Source organism: Kwoniella mangroviensis, assembly GCF_000507465.2.
Source record: "Kwoniella mangroviensis CBS 8507 chromosome 1 map unlocalized Ctg01, whole genome shotgun sequence".
Taxonomy (NCBI): Eukaryota; Fungi; Basidiomycota; class Tremellomycetes; order Tremellales; family Cryptococcaceae; genus Kwoniella; species Kwoniella mangrovensis.
The window spans coordinates 3448955-3470033 of NW_027062533.1; the positions used below are offsets into that span (position 1 = coordinate 3448955).

The following is a 21079-nucleotide window of genomic DNA, read 5'->3' on the forward strand; positions in this document are numbered from 1 at the left end:
TTCTTTCTTCCTTTTTCCAAACGTTATCAATCAATATGATATAGAAATGTAGCGAGGACGAGTTCGTAGGACAAAAGACAATAAACAATTATCAAACAAAAGAAGGAAAGAAAATACGATGTCTGGTAGATAAGATTGAATGTAATATGTGTTTTCTGTTTTATTTTATTTTCTTTTTTCAATCTGTCTCTTCTCATTTTCTGTCTTCAACGCTTTCACTCCTAGAGCCGATTTTTACTTCATTTGATATATAAGATAAAAATCATGAATACGAGTAGTCTTTTATGATCAAGCTTGAATCTGTGTGCTGTAAAATCATGCTGATACAGTACCTGAAACGATCGGAAGGTTCCATCTCCGATATTCCATTTGTGCGTAAACAAACACTGTGTTTTTATCTGCTCTTCGTATGAGGATTGATTTTAATCTGCAATCTACATAAATTATGAATGACCAAATATCGCTTTTGGCTCATAATCACCATCAATCCTTTTGATTTCCTCTTCACTCAACTTGACTTCCAAACCTTCAAGAAGATCCTCCAATTTCTCAATCGAGGTAGTACCGATGATAGGAGCGGATATGAATTCTTTGCTTAATGACCAAGCTAGAGATACTTGTGCCATTGATATATTCCTTTCTTTGGCAATTTCCTCGATTGTCGAAATGATTTTTTGGTCCGCTGAGGTTGTGTTGCCGAGCATCCTGGAAGTGTTGGATGATCGTTCGGTCTGTGGGTCGGAAGAGGCGGGACGACAGAGTTTCTATAACGTTTTCGAAATGAATGATCATGAGTCTTTCATCCAGAGGGGTAAATCAAACCTGAGATACAATACGGTATGAAATCCCAATCACCCCTCCTGCCAATGGTGACCATGGGATGGAACCCACACCGAAATGTTGTAATGTAGGCATCATCTCTCTTTCTTCCTACGTGCACATCACCTTTATCAGCATCTGACTCGTGTCAAGGAAGGAGAAGTACCAGCACAATCACGGATAGACTTACCTCTCTGTAAATCGCATTATGATAGTTTTGCATCGAGATGAATGGCGTGAGTTCATTTTGAATAGCATATTCTGTCAAAAAGCCGATCAGCTAGTAAAAAATCATTGTTCGATTCATACAGTCTGACTCACGTTGCATGAGCTGGAATTGCCAGGCATAACAACTGCTCATTCCTAGGTATCGGACGTGACCAGCTTGGACGATATCGTGTAGAGCTTGCATCGTCTCTTCGATCTATGATACCTCACATCAGCTGTAGCTCGACGTTGTTTTTTTTTTTCTATATGACTGAGAGGACTCACAGGAGTATTGTAATCAAATCGATGACACTGTATCGGTCATTACGGCAGAACGCATGAGCTGAACATCCATCCACTTCAAGCTTGCAAGACAGATATAGCAGCTCACCTGAAATACATCCACATAGTCTGTACCCAGCCTCTCCAGAGAATCTTTGATGGCTGCGAATATCCTCTATATCATCTATCAGCTCAAGTCCGAGGTGTCTCGAGTAATACCGCTGACATACCTTCCTACTGAGTCTACTGTTATTGACGTACCCTGCTGGACCGTAGCTCTTCTCATCACCAAATGCCATATACGTCTTGGTCATAATCACCACGCTCTCTCTGGGTATATCGTAAGTTTTGAGAAATTTACCTAGGATTCGCTCCGAGTTACCTTGATAATAGGTGTCCGCAGTGTCAAAGGTCTATATACCAAGGCAGTATCAGTTATAACTGTGGATAACGTATGCGTACGAGAAAAAGTAGAAATAAAATGCTCACGTTTATACCCTTGTCATAAGCGTGTTTGAGATGTTTCAACGCTTCTTCCTCTTCTAATACCCAGGTCCAACCATCTTGAGGTCTCTTGACTCCGTAGGACATACATCCCAAGATGATCTTGGAGACCTATAGTCACAAGATCCGAATTAGCCCAGGTAGATACAACTGAATCGAAGGGGACACTCATTTTGAGTCCACTCTTTCCTAACCTGACGTATTGCATCTTGTTCTCAGACTGAGAAGACATCCTCTGATGGTATATATCGATTGGATTCACTGACTGCACATAGATGGGATCATTGCTCGATCACTCGTATATATATATACCCCAGGTTGGTATCAAATATCAATCGGTCTTCGGGGTAATCTGATCTTTTTATCGTTATCTTACTAATCTATCAGCTATGGAGATGAGTTACACTCCGTCACACGTAAGCAACATGACCAACCTAACAAAGAGTGCCCACCACGTGGATGTGGTTCCGCTGCTTGACGCGATCAACATGAGATGACCTCGCTGGAAGTCAATAAAAATCACAGTCACAAGTTGAACATTACCAAATGGAAGTGAATGTCAATACAACCACAGCTTATAAGACTGAACACTAAGCAAAGGGTACATCGAGTCGTGTCAGAGACGAGACATTGATACCCACGTTTCAAGGAATACACCACCATCTTCTCAATCCATACAGACCGAACGAACCGTAACCACTTCTCGAAGACTCTGTAATTCATTTCCTACTCCAACACCATGGTAAGTCTCATCATCATCTCAGAGCTGGATCTAGACATGAGCTGACCGTGCACCTCTCTCTTCCTTCATCTTTACGACATTGTCCGGCCTGACCTGTAATGTTCTAACCAAATGACACAGCCAACCAACGCCGATATCCGACGTAAGAACGCCAACTTTGCTGCTCGTGCACAAGCCGGTAAGAAGACGGTTCGACCGCCTAGATCAGCTACCAAGAGGAGTGTGGGTACTTGGGTATTGATCGCTATGGGCTTCTTGGTTGTGGGTGGTAGTGAGTGCAACGTCCTTCTGGCCTATATATATCACCCAACATCTGTTCTTGGGAAGAACAATGCTTAAACCAGTTGCAATATCACTTTTACATCACATATCATAATCAAATGTCAAAGTTAATAACAAATCATGAATCACGAGGAAAGCCGCTGACTCCGAAGTTTTTGCTATAATAGCCGTAGTAGAATTGATTAGATTGATAGTGTTTGGTTCTTTCTAAATTCTAACCTTATTCCATGAAAATGGTACGTTGTCACCCCATCTTCTGACAGAAGTGCACTGACTAATACATTCATACATACATGTAGATCCTCAAGGATACAATGAAATTTCGTGAAATTAGATTCCCTCTTCGATTTTTTCCACTCTTAACGTATGATTTTAACGATAATATGTGAACACAATGAAACGATCATTACACAAAGATTTGCCCGTCGCTTGGAAGACAGTATGCAATAGATTTACAGCTCACACCTGAATTATGATCAACATTCGATTCGAAATTGGGATGGCCGATATTATCTATGTTCATCATATCCGATTTTCCAAAAAGGATTAAAGGAATTTTGCTAATACTGTACTGCCTCGAGAGTGTCGTACGGTAACGAGTCTCAAAAGAGCCTTTTAAACGATGCTGTTTACTGAATTCTCGCCTACATACCGAATTATACTATATAAGAATAAAATCTCAATCAATGACTTACAGCGTCCGTTCTGAGCGCAACATGGAGTGTCTAATGGCCGTCTTGAGGTCTCAAAGTCTGCATATCCTTTTGTGAACAGTACTCTACAATAGTCTGATTTTGCCATCGATCTAAGTCATCACGCATGCAGAGGCTCGCTTCCAACGATATAGTGATATCATATGCACCATAAAGGTGGTGCACAAATTGAGAAATCAGTTTTTGCAGCACATACAATACGTTCAACTGTTGTTGTTTTATCTCTTCAGCTCACTTTCTTCGCATAAAAGGCACGCAAGGCATATGCTGATCGTCCTCACTTTCAAATCTCAAAGACTACCTGTATCGTTCGTTCCGTCATGACTTTATTCATCCGACGTCCTACGGAGAGATAATGATACATGCACAAGCAAAAGCGCCTTTCGAATTCCAGTGAAAGAATGGCGAAAGCGAGAAATCGTATACACATCTTCCTCGGGCATACACCCTTACCCCACACGTAAGATTGAAATCATTTATACATTGTTAGTTACAGACAGACAGAGAAACAAATTAAGAGACAAACGAGCCGAGATACATTGATAAGGCACGGTCAATGGTTCTCGATGCATGTCCATTGGATAGGATGCGCGTGTTTCGGCACAAGCCAAGCCCAATGCCAAAGCCACAAAGCCCTTCCTTATTTCGGTTCCGTGCCACCACCGGAGCGGGAAGAAGTAAAATAGGATAATCAGCAGGATATGTGTCGTAAATCAGGTACGCATGAGTCCAGGAATGCAGGTAGGTTTGATCGTCCGTTCGTCTCATGGGTACAGTGAGTTTTTCGTTTGTTTCTTGTTTCGTCTCGTCCCGTCCCCGATGATACAGACACACTGGAAATGTACTGCACGAACCTCGTAGTTTGTCCCCCCCCTGTTTCCGAGAACGACAAAAGGACATCAGCCCAGCTGGAGACCCGTATGAGTTACCCTGTCTTTCTGTTGTCGGACCGATGTTCTGGATCTGATTTGCATGCACCCATCGAGATGAAAATGTACGGTATATATTTATGAGATGAGGGGGGAGTGATAAAAGACATACTCGAGAGCGACTTCATATAGACTGTACCTGCATTTTGTCCTTTTCACTGTAATCACCTTCATTTGTAGACTGTTGCTCTTCGATATGCTCCCGACCAAATCACTTTCGATATTGAGTTTGGTATCCCTCATTGGGATGGTAAAGGCAGCAACATTCATTGGATGTGTTGATCCTTACAGATTGAGAAATTACCCAGTGGTTCTCACTCAAGGACAAGTGGATAATGTAGTTGATCAAAGCAGTTGTCTAGTGAGTTACATTTCCTTTCGTCTACTTGATTATATGAGTCCAATATCTGAACTCGAGGCTGATTTGTGTGAGAAACAATGCAACTATCTGTAAAAGTCCTACTGCCAGGCTCAAGAATATAGGACCGGTGCATGGGATTCATCGACTAGTAAATGTTATTGTACGAGTGAACAACCTCCCTTTTCGCCATACTACCTCGAGACCAGTGCGGATTCTTCTGGAAACTGTGTAGAGGGATCAGGTCATGTACAAGTGAGTGACATTCTCACTCGTTGGTCCTTCAATCTGTGCTGATGAGTCCATACGAGTACTATAGGTATATGATGTTCAAACATCCTTTCAATTCCTCGGTTGTCGTGGTACAGACCTTCCCGATGATGCTGTGTTTATCGATTACATCGGATTCGAAGCATGTTTCGATAGATGTTCATCTTCAGGAAGTACTTATCGATACGCTTATCCTGAAACCTTCACTGTCGGTTCAGGTAGGAACTCAGAATGTCGTTGTGGTCCTTCACCTTTAACTACCGATTCTGTGACCTGCGATCTTAATACGAGATATCTATATTATCAAGATATAATTGTTGAACCTAGTGGATCGCCAGATAGGAGGAGAGCTCTGGATAGGTTATCTGCTGCAAGGAGATTAGCAAGAGATCAACCTTTCTGTCCTATCGGTAATACCCCTTGTAGGATACCTGGTCTGCACGGTGATTCGTATGAATGTGTTGATGTCGCTTCAGAACTTGGTAAGTAATTGTTCGATGTACGGAGATTGATACTCTCGCTGACGTGTTTGAACTGAGTAGAATCATGTGGTGGATGTATGAATGGCATCTACGGTTCGGACAATACCACTAGTACAGGAATAGAGTGAGTATCCATCGGAATTGAAGTAGGGTGTAATTGCTGACTCGCGATATAGCTGCTCGACCCTCCCCGGTGCTGCTTTCGGAGCTACCACGTGTTATAGGGGTTCGTGTCAGGCTTGGGCGTGTGAAGAGGGATATGTGTTGGAGGATGATCAATGTGTGAAGGTGTAGATGGGCGATGTGATCACATACGAGACGGGGGTAACATAGAATCAGTATCTTCTCAAGGACATTATAATACACTATATAATCAGTCTGTTCTCTCATTTTGGGTCAGAGGTCAATGCATTCAGAATCCGTTCGATTCCATTGCGATGCTGCTGAAAATTTAGTCGCTTGAAAGGTGGTAGTGTATCAATTTTATACATCGTCGCAAGTCATATCATGGATACATACACCAATCGATTTTACTCACAATGAACAGCCATCAATAAAGAAAAGACAACGATAACTAATCAACTCTCAAGAATAAAGAATGTCGGTCCTTCAGACGTCCTCCCCAAATATCCAGCTCAATTTCATCGCGCTTCGCTCTATCCCAATAAAGAGATAAGGTAGCACCTCGTATCAAGTTGGGATAAGTGGTTGGAATGAGAACGCCGTATCGATTTGGTTATCATCGAGAAAGACAATTTAGGGTTTGGTTGTACCTAAGAAACAGTTGGTATAGGGGACGGGAACGCGAGACCCTCTATCGAGAGTAGAGAGGGAATCGAACTTTTATGTCCTACAAATCAAGCAGACAATATCAGCTCAAGTCTCTCTCCACGTTATTGTACGCTGCACGAGGGTAATGCCATAGCTAACAATGAAAACAAAGGCAATGGTAGTACACTCACCACATAGGATTTTTTGTTCGAAGAGAAGGAAAAAGGAAAGAAAGCAAGGATAGTTGCAAAATTTATAGGACAACTCGAGAGCTAGCACGTCGGTTTCGAACATTTTTAACATGACGTGTTATTTAAAGAACGGATGTATCCTTATCAGCCCTGTCACGCATTGACCACCTTGACGCGTGGGATTAGATCACTACGCACCACGAGTCGGCTTGGTCCGTGTCAACAACAAATCAATCACCATTCAAAGGAAATCTCATTCTCATCCATATCTTGCCCCTTGATCCTTCTTTGTTCAAGCTGAAGCTCATCAGCAACATGTCTACTTCTGCTAGACCTCGCTACGACTCGATGAAGAGTAACGGCTCGTCCGCATGGGGTGTGAGACCTCCATCGCCTACTGTAAGTGATTGACCATTCATTCAAGAAGACAGAGATGCTAATCTCTTTCCTTCGGATAGTATTCAACCACCACGACTGGATCAATAGTGAACTTACCTGAGAATCATGCGTTGATAACGAGGAAGGATCTAAGACAGTCCATTGCATGCTTTGAAGAGGTATGTCAGCTGAGAATCCACTGAAAAGTAGTATAGCTGACTGAATTGCATGATGCCAGCTCATGGCAGCTGCTAAAGCCTACCGAAACGCTTTATTGGCCATGTCGTCGGCTACAGCTGCATTCGCTTCGGCCATGGAAGCTTGTTCGAGGTCAGCCAAATGCCCCTCTATCGATTGCAATTTACAATTGCTAATGCCATTATGTCGCTTATAGGGTAAAAGGATGTCGTTCTTCCAACTCGGCATTGGCAGGAGCCTCTGGACTTCAGTATCTCGTGTCAAATCACGAACAAATCCTCGCCGATGCTGTATATCGTCAATTCGAGATACCATTATTAGAAGCGCTAGACCATTACAAGCTCGTCACTGCTGATCGGCTGGTGGCCTATGAGAAAGCTCTTCATGAACAGAGCAGTAAGATTAGGAAGACCGAGGCAGAGAATGGCAGAAGGAGGAAAAGAGGTAAGCTTGTCGATTCAAGTCGCTGAATTGCTTAAGCTGATAGTGTTCTCGTTGGAATAGATCTACAGCAGCTTAGACAAGCTCTGGCGGAAATGCAGAGACAGGTGGATGAGTTGGATGGTATGAAAGCTGCGTATCATGAGGAAGTGCTTGAAGGTGAAGATGAGGTGAGTTTTATCCTCACACTATGATCTGCTGTTCTCCTCTTCCTGTTACGACACTGGATGATTATTGATGTACAATCACAGATATGGGATACAGTCCTTAACAAAGTCGCATTCGTCGTTCGAAGTCAACTAGATTTCTACGAGAAGATAGCTGGCAAAGCGAGTGATCCAATACTAGAACCTTTGGTGATGTCCATACCGGACCCTTTCGATTCGTATGGTCCACCGAAAGAAGATGGTCAGATATTTAGCGTCCTTGCTCCGTATGTCATACCCGTCACCAGTACTACACTTTGGTCTCGCTGATAGGTGCGCATAGATTGGGCCTCTTGGACTCAAGTGCCCCTCAATCACCAACACCTAACTTACCTCGTACCGGTCCTTCAACTCCTGCGAGATCTTCCTCCCCAACCAAGCCTAGTGCTCTTACTGCCAGTACGACAACACCGTCGAAAGCTGAACCTACCACGGAGCCTGTCATGGGTCAATTGGACGGATGGCTCGATGCGGACCATAATCGGGAAAGATTTGGGAGAGCAAGGAGGGAGTTGAGTATTATAGAAGAAAGAGATGCGGCTAGTGTGATCGTCAGGGATGATGAGGTGACCAGCCAGGTGGTAGTGGATGACGAGGAAGATACCGCTGTGCCCGGTGCTGGTCCAACAAAGGAAGCTCAAGGGAAAGAGGTGAAGGAAAATATAAACTTCGATGGCGAACAGGTCAATGGATATTCGGTGGAAGAGGATGTGGATGAGTTGGAAGATGACGATCGCGTCAACACAAGCACTCCAGATACCGGAAAGACGGATATACCGCCGGATACCGCTAAACCAGACCAGGACAAAACGTAGGTAGTATCATGTAGATCTGTCACAAATTATTTCTTCCTTTTTGTACATCCATGTCGGACTTTATTGTGATTTCTCTCTTGGGTTTTAGGGATAGTGTTCACGCTTCTATGGTCATTGCTTGCTTGATGCATGTTCAGTGGTAAAGAGCACATACATCTGTTGGCGGTCATGTCCGCTGTGTTTGGATGTTTCAGTTTGTGTCCGTGCGTCAGAGATAATCTCAACTGATTCGAATGGAAAACGTCAGTCCTGGTGTGCTTTGTTTGCCACCTACATCATACAACATACCACTTAACATACCTTGATTCACATACATCCTACAGCACCTCCCTCTCATCGTCTCAAGTGGTCTCAAAGGGGGGAGGGTGATTCAGCGAATAGCGACACTTGATGAACAGGCAGCCAGATAAATCTCGTCCCCACACTGGCCAAACACATCAACCGCGCCTCGTGAGCCTTTGCTTGACTTGACTATAATAACTTGGAACATCCTTCCTGTCTTAAGGCCTAAAATCACTTGGTCAGACACTCAAGATGTCCTTACCCAACTTTCCCGATTCTCCTCGTCCTCCTCCATCCCACTCTCCGATCGTTTCGGAACTACCATCTTACGGCGCAGGAGACCATCTGCCAGTATGGCTATTAGCGCTATGTGGATCTTTCACTGCCGTAGGTGAGTAGATATGTGCTCTTAAAATACTCTCATGCAATTAATAGGAGTTCAGGAGGCTGATTTACGATATGGTAGCTACGGGAGTATCAATCATGTCCATCACACTTCAGTTGAAGAATTATAGGAAACCGATGTTACAGAGAGCTGTAGTGAGGATAATGGTAATGTGAGTGGAAGCGATATCATAATCATGTAAAGTCTTCATCAGTCGCTCATACCTTGATGAACCTCACTGCATTGAATTTATAGGGTACCGTTATATGCGATATCATCACTTATAGCTATATTCTCATTGGAAGCTGCCTTCTTCATCGATGCTATCAGAGATCTATATGAGGTGTGTATACCATTCCTTTTTCGTCAGAATCAACCTTTCTCCTCTATGCAATCAAGCTGAATTTGTCTGACTAGGCATTCGTGATATACACTTTCCTCCAACTCCTAATCACCTACTTGGGCGGTGAACGATCGCTTCTCATACTGTTGCATGGTCGACCACCTATCCCACATCCATTCCCTGTTAGTCTCTTCCTTCGTCCAATGGACGTTAGTGATCCGTGGTCATTGTTAAGTCTGAAAAGGGGTGTTTTACGTGAGTGGAACAATATTCGTACACAGCCTGCCTGAATATAACGATATCGTACTTACTATTGATGTTGCAGAATACGTTCAAGTGAAACCATTACTCGTCCTAGCCACTATCATCCTCAAACTTACCGGGAAATACAGAGAAGGTGATTTCGCGATTGATTCGGGATATACATATATCAGTATAGTCTATAACACCAGTATCTGTCTGAGTTTATAGTGAGTTGTCCCTATGACATTACATAAATATACGTCAACTCACTTCATCGCTTTGCACTGCAATTTAGCTGTCTAGCAATGTTTTGGGTAGCCGTGAACAATGATTTGAAACCTTTCAGACCCGTCCGTGAGTCTCACATCTTCTGTTACCCGTCATGCCGAATTTCATCAAGATGCAAAGCTGATCATCCGATCGTCTCATCAGCCAAATTCCTCTGCGTGAAGGGAATATTGTTCTTCTCTTTCTGGCAGTCTATCGGAATATCTTTCCTAGTAGCTGTAAAGGCTATCAAAAGAGGTAAGCTTCTTGACAAAGAGATCGTCTTCTCGATGGCTTAGCTGATTTTCTCTGATTAGTCGGTCCTTACACCGACCCTGAGCATATGTCCCTTGCCCTGGTAGATTCTCTAGTCTGCTTTGAGATGCCTATCTTCGCTATTGCTCATGTAAGTGAAGTCTCGCTTATGACAAGTCGTCATTATTGATCAGCAGTCGAAATTAGCAATACGCTTTCCAAGCTAGCGATTATATTGATCAACATCATATTTACGCTGTAAGTTCACAAATACCCTCGCTCAATATCAATGTACCGAAAGCACCGACTGATCTCATCTTATTCCCCACTGTAGGCCCGACTGCCGTTCATCTACGCTTTCCGTGATGCATTCGGCTTCAAAGACGTATGGGAAGATACTAAAGACACATTCAAAGGTCGAGGGGTATCCTATCAGGCTTACGAACCCGCCGAGGGCGGATTACACTATGGTCTAGGTCGACAACGACGCATCCGAGCGGGACTCAGATATTCCAAAGGTGGAAAAGCGAAATATTGGATGCCTATGCCAGGGGATGAAGCTCGGAACAAAGGCGAAACCGGACCTTTGTCTGCTCTCAAGCGTCGAGTCGATGTAAGACTAGCTGCTAGAGAGGGATACGCGCCTTTGTTGCCTCAACAGGCGGCTAGAGTCGTAAGAGATGATCCGAATGGCGTACATGAAGGTACATTTGGAGGAATATTCGATAGTGACTCTTCCGATTCGGACGCTCCTTCCATTTCGTTTCACTCGGTCGACGAAGATGAAGATACGCTTTACGAGAGAGCACGAAGGATTGGATATGCTGGATTTCCCAATGTGGACGTGTCAAAGGAAGAGAAACAGAAAAGGTTATGGCAAGCCGAAGAAGGTATCTTGGCTGGGAAGTGGAATAGATCATACAGTAACGATTTACTCAGACCGCCTATAGGCGATAGAGGTACTTCGGCAAGTTCTGCGGGAAGCAGGCGGAGTGATAAGAGTCGAGGCAAGGGCAAGGGCAAGAACGATAAAGGCAAGGGCAAGAAGGCCGTTTATGGTGCATGTGAGTTCAAGCTATAGAATTATGTGGGAAGAGAGGCAAGCTGATTCATGAGGTTGATTTGCTATTCAGGGGCAGATAAAGTCACTCAAGTTGATCGACAGCCTCATGCACCCAACGGCCATTCTACGAACCCATCAGGAGAAGGGGATTGGCTGTACGATGGTGATAATGAACGGCCTGATGCATGGCATCATCCATCAAATAACGCACACGAGGCAAAGAAGGGAGAAAATCAGAATCAACTGCGTTGGACTAGGAAACAGTTACATAAGATCAAAGAAGTATCTGATTCGCTCAAAATACCTCACCAAGACGGTAACAATAACAATCCTAGCAAATCACCGTTTTCTCTGGGTGAAGATGAAAGTTCAGAATCAGAGATAGATACGGACGATTCAGTTTCCCCTGCATCGTCTTCGAAACCATTACCTTCCGATGCGGTCGACCTTGTGAAAGATGACTTGAACGCTGTGGAAAAAGCGAGAGAGAGGGAAATACGTCGGGGTGAACCCCAGACCAAGGCTCCACAGCATGTGTATAAAAAGACATTGCGGGACTCGAATGAGCAAAAAGGAGAAGGAAGGATAGAAGGTATAGAGAGAGTTTATATCTCACATGATGATTTACCTTCTTCATCGACTGAAGAGAATGTCAATGGCGGTGGGAATGATAGTGAGGTGGTGGAAAGAGTCGAAACCTCAATAGCGATTAGTCCGCCGAAACATGCCATGAGTCTGGATATCGAAGATAATCCATGGGCATGATTTCCTTCAAGATCAAAATCATATTCATAGATGAGTTTGAGGGCTATTGTAGCATGTGTATTACTGTTTTCACTTAGATTATATACTATATTGTACAATTAATGATTCGATAAAATAATGTTTGAACGTATAATCGCATAATGAAGAGATGCATGATAACCCAAACTTACAACAACATTACAATGCTACACCAAACTTAGCTTAATTTTTAAGGAATGTAGAACAAGCTTCACTACTCAACTCCTATCTTCTTCCAGTTTAGGATGAAAACTCATAAGCGATCCATTGTCGTTCATGTAATGAACCATCTAGTCCAAATCATCGAACATCCCTCCACCATTATTCAACTCCATCTTCTTTTTCTTCTCTTTCTTCTCGGACTGTATCTCTTTCTGAAGAGATTTCCATTCAGTTCCTCCTACATCTTGCTCATCACCATTCTCCTCATCATTATGACTTTGTTTTTTCTGTTTCTTACTTGCTCTCAAACTCTCTATTGGTCCCACTGTACTTTCTGAATTCTCAGCTTGTTGAGCTTCCCACTGAGCTTGTTTCCTCTTATCTCGCTTATCGTGTCTCTCCTCTTTCTTCACTTTACGTTCTTTCTGCTCTGACCAAGCTTCTCTCATTTGAGATTTTATCTTTCTCTTGGCTCTAATTTCTTCCAACTCTTTTTCACTTTTAGCAGATTCGTTGGATTTCTTCTCGAGGGCTAGTAATCGAGCCGTTTCTCTGGATTTGGAAGCGTATGCGAATTTATCCCACTTTGATATTCATTCAAACGACATGTGTCAGTTCTGTCTAAAACACAGTGCGAGTAAAACTCACATCAACTTCCTCATCTTTCCAATCTAACCATTCTTTCTCTTTCTCTTCCACATCCCCACCATCTTCTTTGATCTTCTGCATTCTCCTCAATTCGATTTCCCTCCTCTTCTTCCAATCTTTGATTTCGGGCATAGCAGGTAATCTCAATAAGCCGTACGCAATTGCCAATCCATGAAAATCAATATCTTGTAACCTGAATATAAAGGACGCTTCATGTTTGGTATATGCCCTTAGGGAGGATACGAATGCTTTTGCACCCTACAATCCCAGTAACACCACCATCAGCTGATTTCCAAAAGCAAAAAGCAGGAATGAGAAAGGTTATAGACACTCACTTTATCTGCTAATTCTCTATCTGTCAATATCGATTTCCTAATCTGCGCTAATAGCTCCAAAGCACCTTGATCGAGCGATGAAGGTGTTTCTGACTCTTCTAATTCCGAATTCAAGTATCCTTGTTTAGTCAGAGGGATCTTCCGTACAGCCAAGAAATCTATACTCAACAATACGATATTAACAACAGATCCCCAAAATGTTTCTTGCTTTGCTCTTGAGAATAAAGGCAGAAGATGACTTACCAATATAATCCTCTTCCCTCCCTTTACCCAATAACACAACAGCTTTGCCTCTCCTGCCTGCTCTTGCTGTCCTTCCAGCCCGATGGGAAAAACTCTTAGGATCCGTCGGAGGATCATACTGAATGACGACATCTATATCTGGGAAATCGACCCCTCGAGCAGCTACGTCGGTACATAGTAATACGGCCGGTGAGAGGTGCGAAGAAGGGTGATTGACGAAATTGGACAAAGCCGTTTCTCGAATTCGAGGTGGGAGATCACCGTGTAAGGAGGTTAGGTGGTATGAGGATAGGGGTGAGAGACGTGATAGGATCTGGTAGGCGTCAAGTTAGCATTATCAGGTAGGTTCCTATATTCATGTTGCGAGAATGGGAAATGATGTTCATGCTGAATACTTACTCGGTAAAAGTAGTCTACAGCAGCACAAGTGGAGAAGAATACCACGAACTTGGCAGCTTCATTCTTGTTGACTTCAGATCGAAGAAGTCTGATAAGCTGTAAAGTCTTTTCTGCCTGTCGACATATCAGATGTGTGTTTTGCAATCTATACGATAACCACATCGTGAGTTTTCCCTTCACTTTACCCGAAGAACGATCCTTAATTCAAGATGCACTATCATAGAGATGATGTCCCATTGTACTCACGCAGTAGGTGTCCTCCTTTCCTTGACCTCTTCGCCTCTCTTCTGCTCTTTCAGATTAACCACGATCCTGACGGGATTTCTCAGACCTAGACCAATGATCTCTTCAACCGCATCCGTCATAGTCGCAGAGAACAAATGTGTTCTACGCTGTTTAGGTAAATGTCTCATGATCCTCTCAACATCCCTTCGGTGATCTGGACTAGATAATAGCCTGTCTGCTTCATCTAATACCAGTACATCCAATTCTGAAACTTTCACCACGGACATACCCCTAGGAGAGAGGAGGAACGAAGCCAGTCGACCTGGTGTTCCTATCAGGATATTTGAGCCGAGTGAGAGGAAAGTTTCGTACGGTGTTGGTGTACCAGATGTAACGAGGATAGGAAGGGGGTATAGTGGCTCTGTAGGAGTTGGTGGAGGCGATGACTGGTTTTCACCATCGAGTTCTGGGTCAGGTTTAGGGATGAGGGAAGATAGGAAATGATGGAAAACATCGTGTATCTGAGTAGCCAATTCTCTACATCGGCGATTCATACGTATGATATCAGTACTTCATATTCTTATCGGGTTTAATCCACCGGAATGTCATCACTATTGGACTCACCTTGTGGGAGCAATAATCACAGCTGCCAATTCGCCCTTCTTATATCGACTCTCTTTCCTACTTATCCTCTCCAAGACGGGAATGACAAAAGATAAAGTCTTTCCTGATCCGGTGACAGCTTCAACCACACAATCTTGATTTTTGATCGCTCGGGGAATTGTACCAGATTGGACTGGTGTCATCTTGCTGAACCCCATTTGGTCAATCACTTCCGTGCTGTGAACAATGACAATCAGCGTCCGGTGGATCATAACCAAATCTCAAAAGGAAGAGGATATACTCACATCCAGGGCGACAAGGGTGTATTGATGGAAGACCATGATGGTCCGAATGCGGGAGCGGCCCCTATTGGTCGGTCCATAGTGGGTAAAATGGGCTCCGGGAGTCGTAAGCAAGCTTCACCTGTCTGCTGATTGCATAGGTTAATTGAAACATCATGACTACCTGAAATCTTTCAACTGGAACATCACAACATTTCTCCAACTTGTCCAATTTTGCATCGGAGGTCGCCGACTCTGGGTCCCCGCTGTGTCACGTGACAAAATCTTGGGATTGAGATTTCCATCGAATCCACCGTCATAATTTATCCGCAGACCTAGAGTTCACCATCTTCATCTATACATTTATCTACTACTATCGTATCTCTTCAGACAGCTCAAACGATCCACCATGCGATCCATACGATCCATCACCTCTTCAGCCCTTCGAGCTTCCCCCTCTCGGCCCACTCCTATTGCTCGTCGGTTCTTACATTCCTCTCCTCGTATATTAGCTTCCGAGACACCCAAAGATCCATTCGCAGATCCAGCATTCAAAGCTTTCCAGGATAAGGTCAAGAACCATGAAGGTGCTATCAAGGCTATAATGGATCTAGGGGAGGTGATGAAGCAGAAAGGTGAGCAGGGACTTTCCTCAACATCAATCAGCTCGATCACTTGTCCATTCACTACATGAGAGGTAATAAGTTTCGGCCGAGGCAGATTAATAAGTGGTCGGCGAGCAGAGAATCAAGGTTATGATGAAACGCTGATCATCTGCACGACTCATGGATAGGTTTCGATACTACCAAACAACCTTCGATGACTCAGATGGCCAAGATGGCTATGGATAGTGATCTAAGGGCAGCAGCTCAGACTGTAAGTCGCACCTTGTGCCGTGTATATACTGGTCTGAACGAAGCTGAACTGGAAGCTATTTACTAGTTGATGGCAGAATTGCAGAAAGCAGGTGTGGATCCTAAAGTGAGTGATCGAGTTTAAAATCACGCGATATTCAACGCTAACACCCATCTTACCGCTTACCTTAATGCAGGAAGCAATGGAGATGTTCCAAAAAGCCAACTCTGGTCAATTATAATAATAAAGTAGAGTAGATGATAGATGAAATGGAGTAGATATCAATTCGCATGTATCCAATAGTATCCTCACCTGATAGACAACATACAGGGGTGCCTGCTTCTCATGCTATCCGCCATCATCGGGTCTCCGAGAACGATTCGAAATGTCAAAATCTATATTGACACCCCGCAAGCAGTTTTGTCCTTGATTACTCTACTTTCGGTTTTTCACGATAGGTTATAAATTCGCTTAAATAGGCAAAGCCGAGATGCTAATCGCTAAAACTCACTTCGAACCAGATATCATGTCGTGAACGGAGTAAAACTCGTCATCAGCATAACGCCTCCTTTCACGCCAGACCAACATGTCTTCTTCATGTCGTATTGCGAGATGGACAGGAGACCTTCTTGTGATGTGGACTTACGTTCAGTGCTGGGCCACCAAATACTGATCCTGAAAGAAAGTAGGATGATCTTCGTCATTATGAACTATGTTGTTGAGTCCATTGACGTATTTGACTTCTATTCGTCCGTCAACAACGGATGGCAACAGGATTCACTCAAGCAGTCTAAAGTATATAAGAAGGAATATCGACTGACATTTTCTACAACTTTGCTTTCTCTCGTGAAGCCGTAACAAACCAAAATCAGAAAGAAAACAAAGCCGAAAAGACAAAAAAAACGTGTTCATACTGATAGGTAAGTATAAAAACCACAAAACATACCACGAACAATGTCAACAAGGTAAGTAAGATGTCATAAGAACCTGAAATTACCTTCACTAACATCTCGTCACTAAACTGGAAACTGATGTTATAGCCTTCACATTTGCAGGTCTACTTCATCTCTTGAAATGCCCCTTCGTCCAGCTGGATCATCTATCAGGACCAGTTCTTCTGAAAGTCAACCCTCGACCTCAGACGTGACTGGATGGAGATCAGGTTCAAGTCAAACATTTCATACTTCATCTGGATCGTTCACTTTCAAATCCGATGGGAGCTTTGAAGGGTATTCTCCTCTAAGTACAGATTCTCGTCCTATGTACAACAAGGCTGATTGAAAAAACCCCTAAAAGGATCGTACTCGTGTCACTGACACTGACAATGTCACACAGAAGGCTCTAGTCGAGTTAAATTTTGTCAGTAGTTGACCTCTAGGTATGATTTGTGAATCCACATGCATACATGTTCATTTTCGTGTTTTAATGCCAGCTCGTACCTTGTGTCAAAGTGGATCGCTTGTTTAGCTTTAACTTGCACACTTTTGATTATGCACATATGCATTTGAGATATGACGCTATCTACCATCGGACCTACTGACTGTCCTCTCGATTTGAATTTGAATTTCACGGCTAGAACGGAAACTTCCTTCCTTCGCCCCCCTCCTGCCCATGGAAAAGCAAAGAATTATCTGAAAGAAGTCGCGGACTACTATCCCATCGCTTCGTCCAACTTCATATCCCTATTTTTAAAGAGATTGGGAGAAGCGTTTAGTCAGTCGATTGATGAGTGTTTCCAATTAACTCATTTCGTCTGGCCAGGATGGATGCTCGCTGGATCATTTCCGTGTATTGACATCTGGCTTGAGAGAGACCATTACTTGGTTACCATGGATATGTGTGATGTTCAGCTAAAACACTGCTTCTCGAGCTTCAAGACAGCATTATCCTGGCCTTCGTAAGAGCACCACTTTCGGTTCTTCTCTTCCACCGCCACCTCTCCCTACTCCACCTTCGATTCGCCCACTTCTCATTCCCATGTCAGCTCGGTGTAAAGGAGCGTCGATCCTGGCCATTGAGCCTGGTGGTGCCGAGGGAGGAGTAGGAGGAGGCGGTCGAACGAGAGATCCGGGTCTTTGAAGCAAAGTGAATTCGTTACTATTGTTGGGCTTGGATCTTTGACCTCCTCTGTTCCTACCTCCGTCCCTTCCTTGAGTAGGAGGCAGTCGATGACCGTTGGACGGTTCATGTCGAGGAGGACGCATTCCCATCAGAGGACGTGGTGCAGGCAGTATACCTGGCGGAGGGGGTCTAAAGCCACGAGGCGGAGGTGCAATCCCTCTGGGAGAAGTTGGTACAGGAGGTCTAGCCATGAGTGAAATTTGTCCTGGTGTAGGTTCGATTCTAGGTTTGAGCTGTGGACCAGGTATGGCTGGACTATTCCCATTACCACTATGTGTAGGTAAAGTCGATTTACCACTTTCAGGTGAAGGATGGTTATCATCTCCTGATAAAGAAGGTGGACGTCTGAGTAGAATTTTAACTTCCTTTACAGGTTCTCGAGACTGTTCCTTCTTTTTCCTCTGTCCATCTTTATCTCTACTACTATTGTCCTTGTCCTTATTTCTGTTCCTGTTCCTACCATCTCTTCGATCGTTTCCTGATCTAGATGATTTGGTCAATCCTGACGCTTCGACTTCATGATCATCATCTCTCAGAACTTCCAATGTCAAATCGAATCTTGCAGCTTCTTCCAAGACGATATGCCCATCTGCTCTAGACGTATAATCTTCCTTCACTCCCGTGCCGGTAGGGGTAGGCTGATTTATTGTATTTTGTTCCACTTCGACAAAGACAGGTGGATTCCCAACATACAATATCGATCCTCTCTCCACCTCTCTCCCTCGTTCATATTCATCTTGAAGTAGTTGATACTCCTTATCCATAATTCTCTTGAAATACGCCACGCAGCTGAAAACCTTCTTGATCCAGATGGGTAAATTCCCTTGACCGTCCATGGGTGGTAAAGCCAACTCGTCGATCATCGAGGTTACAGGTAAGACCTCATCTTCACGCTGGATACGCAATCCTCGACCTTTCTTGTAGTTCGTCCCTGACTGAACGGTGATGGAAGGGTCGGAAGATAACAGTGTATGGAATCGAGTTGCATGTTCGATGTAACGAGCGGCTTGACGGGCGGATACTGCTGAGGGAGATGAACCTTTCTTGAGTAAATCAAGTGTCCGAATGGCTAGGTTTGGGAACGACCATCATGTCAGTGGATTGAGTCAACATCCGCAAAAGAATTCATGAAATATCACAGAGAGAGAGTGACTCACCTTCGAGAGGAACGATCAATTCCCATCCCTTGCCGACCAACCTCTTTACAGCATTTTTAGCCCACATCAAAGCAGACACATCAACTACTACTACCCTCCATTCGTCATTTGATTCATCATGAGCGGGATCTTCCAGATCATCCGGTCTACCAAGATCATCATTTGGGTCTCTCTCTTCGGCCCTTCCATTCTCCCTTGGGCGATGTGGTTCGCCGTTCGGGGATCGAGAGAGAGGCGGGGTGAGATTGACTGCATTCACTTTCGATTCAAGCTCTTTGATCTGATGGTTCAGATAAGCGGCTGAGAGAGCTTTGGAAAGTTTCGCTTGACGTGAGACCTGCAAACCATAACATCATAAGCTATATCTTCCATTTGTTGCGATGAATGAAACGGATGAGCTTACGAGATCACCGTTATCTTTGGGTTCACCCATCCTTCCTTCCCTGCTTTTCAGTTCTACTCGACTCTTATAGTGGCGAGTCGACTATATGTCCTTTCTGTTGAAGATGAAGGGGTGTTGAAGACTAGACACCCATGTTTGATCTAAAGGTGGCAAACGAATGATTGATCGGATAGGACATTCGATTTGGACGCGAGCCGTGCGCCGATAGATTCTGGGTTTTGCGGCGATATGAAGCTAGGTGAGATAGCTTCTGATGATCAGGTGATGATCAGGAGTGAAATCTGAGACCTATAGCTGGGATATGTAACTACGCGAATGGTGTGTTGAGATGAAAGGGACGAAGGATGACAAGGATGACATGTCAGTGTGAATGGTGAATGGACTGTAAGAGTATACTCACTCTGTACAATGATGCGATTCAGAGGAATTATCAGTGGCTGATAGCTGAGATAGCTGTGAGTGAAATGCCACGTCATGCATTCAAATCCATCCCTCTTTGCCTGCATCCCCGAGATTTCGATATTTTCAGCTCAACTCCCATACTACTACTGTTATCGCAAAGTCACTTCTCGTCATCCATAAACAGCCAAAACCTATCTATCAAGCAACATGAGCCGACCTTCCGCATCCCGTCTGTTCGCCCAGGCTGCCAATGGTCTACGACAATCCACTGATCAGATAGCGTCCAGCTCGAAACGATTCGCTTCGACTTCTTCCGCTTCCGAACCTGCTTCATCGTGTGAGTCTGAGCTCCTATCTTATCATCTTCATATACACATTGATCGTATCAGAAAAATTGTACATGACTCTTGCCGGTCCGATAGACGAGCAAAGCACTGATGCCCATTGGTCGTTCTTTCATAGCATACCCTTTCAATCCTACCGCACTACTCCTTCCATCAACCGTTCCCCCAACCTCCATCCCCCAATCTCTCCTAACTCCTCGTAAAGGCTGGTCAATAATCAACCACCTCAATGCCACAGCTCCCAAATCACAGTATCACAACCTATTCTCAAGGAGACATCCAGATCGATTAAAGACAGGTTCAGTGATCACCGTATTACAATATACAGACGCTACAAAGAAGACCGTATCTCCCTTTTCGGGTGTGTTGATGGGAATCAAAAAGAGAGGTGGGGTAGATACGAGTTTCAAGTTGAGGAATATAGTAAACAAGATTGGAGTCGAGATGTCCTTCAAGTTGAATTCACCACTTATAAAAGAGATTAAGGTTGTTCGAGAAGCTCAAGGTAGATCCGGTCAAATTAAGGATTTGAGGAGATCGAAAGTGAATTATCTGAGAGAGAGACAGGGTTTGATGGCTGGTATTGCGAGTGCTCTGAAGGCTTCCAAGAAGTAGTGTATCTGGGATTCATAATCACATAGGAAATGGAGTGTAGGCCGAGCAGAGGATCTCGTTTCATAGATCAGGTAGAT

The 21079-nt window shown here is 43.9% G+C and overlaps 10 protein-coding genes across 10 annotated transcripts; 7 read left to right on the plus strand and 3 right to left on the minus strand.

Annotated features, from left to right (window-relative positions):
- Positions 1–443: 443 nt before the first annotated feature.
- On the minus strand, positions 444–2044 carry I203_101285 (uncharacterized protein; the record flags this gene model as incomplete). The annotated part of the gene is made up of 9 exons (XM_065516849.1): positions 444–764; positions 856–930; positions 1010–1080; positions 1141–1243; positions 1312–1338; positions 1418–1483; positions 1539–1721; positions 1798–1923; positions 1979–2044. 9 exons carry the CDS (start codon positions 2042–2044, stop codon positions 444–446), a joined length of 1038 nt encoding a protein of 345 aa, XP_065373667.1.
- Positions 2045–2665: 621 nt separating this feature from the next.
- Positions 2666–3047, plus strand: I203_101286 (uncharacterized protein; the record flags this gene model as incomplete). Its single annotated transcript, XM_019146239.1, has 2 exons — positions 2666–2825; positions 3004–3047. 2 exons carry the CDS (start codon positions 2666–2668, stop codon positions 3045–3047), a joined length of 204 nt encoding a protein of 67 aa, XP_019004798.1.
- A 1627-nt stretch (positions 3048–4674) lies between these two features.
- I203_101287 (uncharacterized protein) lies at positions 4675–5882 on the plus strand (the record flags this gene model as incomplete). The annotated part of the gene is made up of 5 exons (XM_065516850.1): positions 4675–4839; positions 4936–5091; positions 5156–5588; positions 5649–5712; positions 5765–5882. 5 exons carry the CDS (start codon positions 4675–4677, stop codon positions 5880–5882), a joined length of 936 nt encoding a protein of 311 aa, XP_065373668.1.
- Positions 5883–6865: 983 nt separating this feature from the next.
- Positions 6866–8588, plus strand: I203_101288 (uncharacterized protein; the record flags this gene model as incomplete). The annotated part of the gene is made up of 7 exons (XM_019146241.1): positions 6866–6949; positions 7009–7107; positions 7167–7258; positions 7323–7570; positions 7631–7737; positions 7819–8000; positions 8057–8588. The coding sequence occupies 7 exons, from the start codon at positions 6866–6868 to the stop codon at positions 8586–8588; spliced, it is 1344 nt and encodes a 447-aa protein (XP_019004800.1).
- Positions 8589–9122: 534 nt separating this feature from the next.
- Positions 9123–12191, plus strand: I203_101289 (uncharacterized protein; the record flags this gene model as incomplete). Its single annotated transcript, XM_019146242.1, has 11 exons — positions 9123–9261; positions 9337–9427; positions 9511–9598; positions 9673–9853; positions 9924–10068; positions 10137–10195; positions 10274–10366; positions 10426–10514; positions 10571–10621; positions 10698–11427; positions 11497–12191. The coding sequence occupies 11 exons, from the start codon at positions 9123–9125 to the stop codon at positions 12189–12191; spliced, it is 2361 nt and encodes a 786-aa protein (XP_019004801.1).
- Positions 12192–12499: 308 nt separating this feature from the next.
- On the minus strand, positions 12500–15206 carry I203_101290 (uncharacterized protein; the record flags this gene model as incomplete). Its single annotated transcript, XM_019146243.1, has 8 exons — positions 12500–12955; positions 13020–13277; positions 13355–13512; positions 13598–13910; positions 13997–14141; positions 14243–14758; positions 14846–15061; positions 15130–15206. The coding sequence occupies 8 exons, from the start codon at positions 15204–15206 to the stop codon at positions 12500–12502; spliced, it is 2139 nt and encodes a 712-aa protein (XP_019004802.1).
- A 308-nt stretch (positions 15207–15514) lies between these two features.
- I203_101291 (uncharacterized protein) lies at positions 15515–16201 on the plus strand (the record flags this gene model as incomplete). The annotated part of the gene is made up of 4 exons (XM_019146244.1): positions 15515–15740; positions 15899–15981; positions 16048–16086; positions 16157–16201. 4 exons carry the CDS (start codon positions 15515–15517, stop codon positions 16199–16201), a joined length of 393 nt encoding a protein of 130 aa, XP_019004803.1.
- Positions 16202–16914: 713 nt separating this feature from the next.
- I203_101292 (uncharacterized protein) lies at positions 16915–17241 on the plus strand (the record flags this gene model as incomplete). Its single annotated transcript, XM_019146245.1, has 2 exons — positions 16915–16925; positions 17016–17241. 2 exons carry the CDS (start codon positions 16915–16917, stop codon positions 17239–17241), a joined length of 237 nt encoding a protein of 78 aa, XP_019004804.1.
- Positions 17242–17843: 602 nt separating this feature from the next.
- I203_101293 (uncharacterized protein) lies at positions 17844–19671 on the minus strand (the record flags this gene model as incomplete). The annotated part of the gene is made up of 3 exons (XM_019146246.1): positions 17844–19150; positions 19239–19575; positions 19642–19671. 3 exons carry the CDS (start codon positions 19669–19671, stop codon positions 17844–17846), a joined length of 1674 nt encoding a protein of 557 aa, XP_019004805.1.
- Positions 19672–20250: 579 nt separating this feature from the next.
- Positions 20251–21002, plus strand: I203_101294 (mitochondrial 54S ribosomal protein bL19m; the record flags this gene model as incomplete). Its single annotated transcript, XM_019146247.1, has 2 exons — positions 20251–20380; positions 20506–21002. The coding sequence occupies 2 exons, from the start codon at positions 20251–20253 to the stop codon at positions 21000–21002; spliced, it is 627 nt and encodes a 208-aa protein (XP_019004806.1).
- Between the last annotated feature and the right edge of the window lie 77 nt (positions 21003–21079).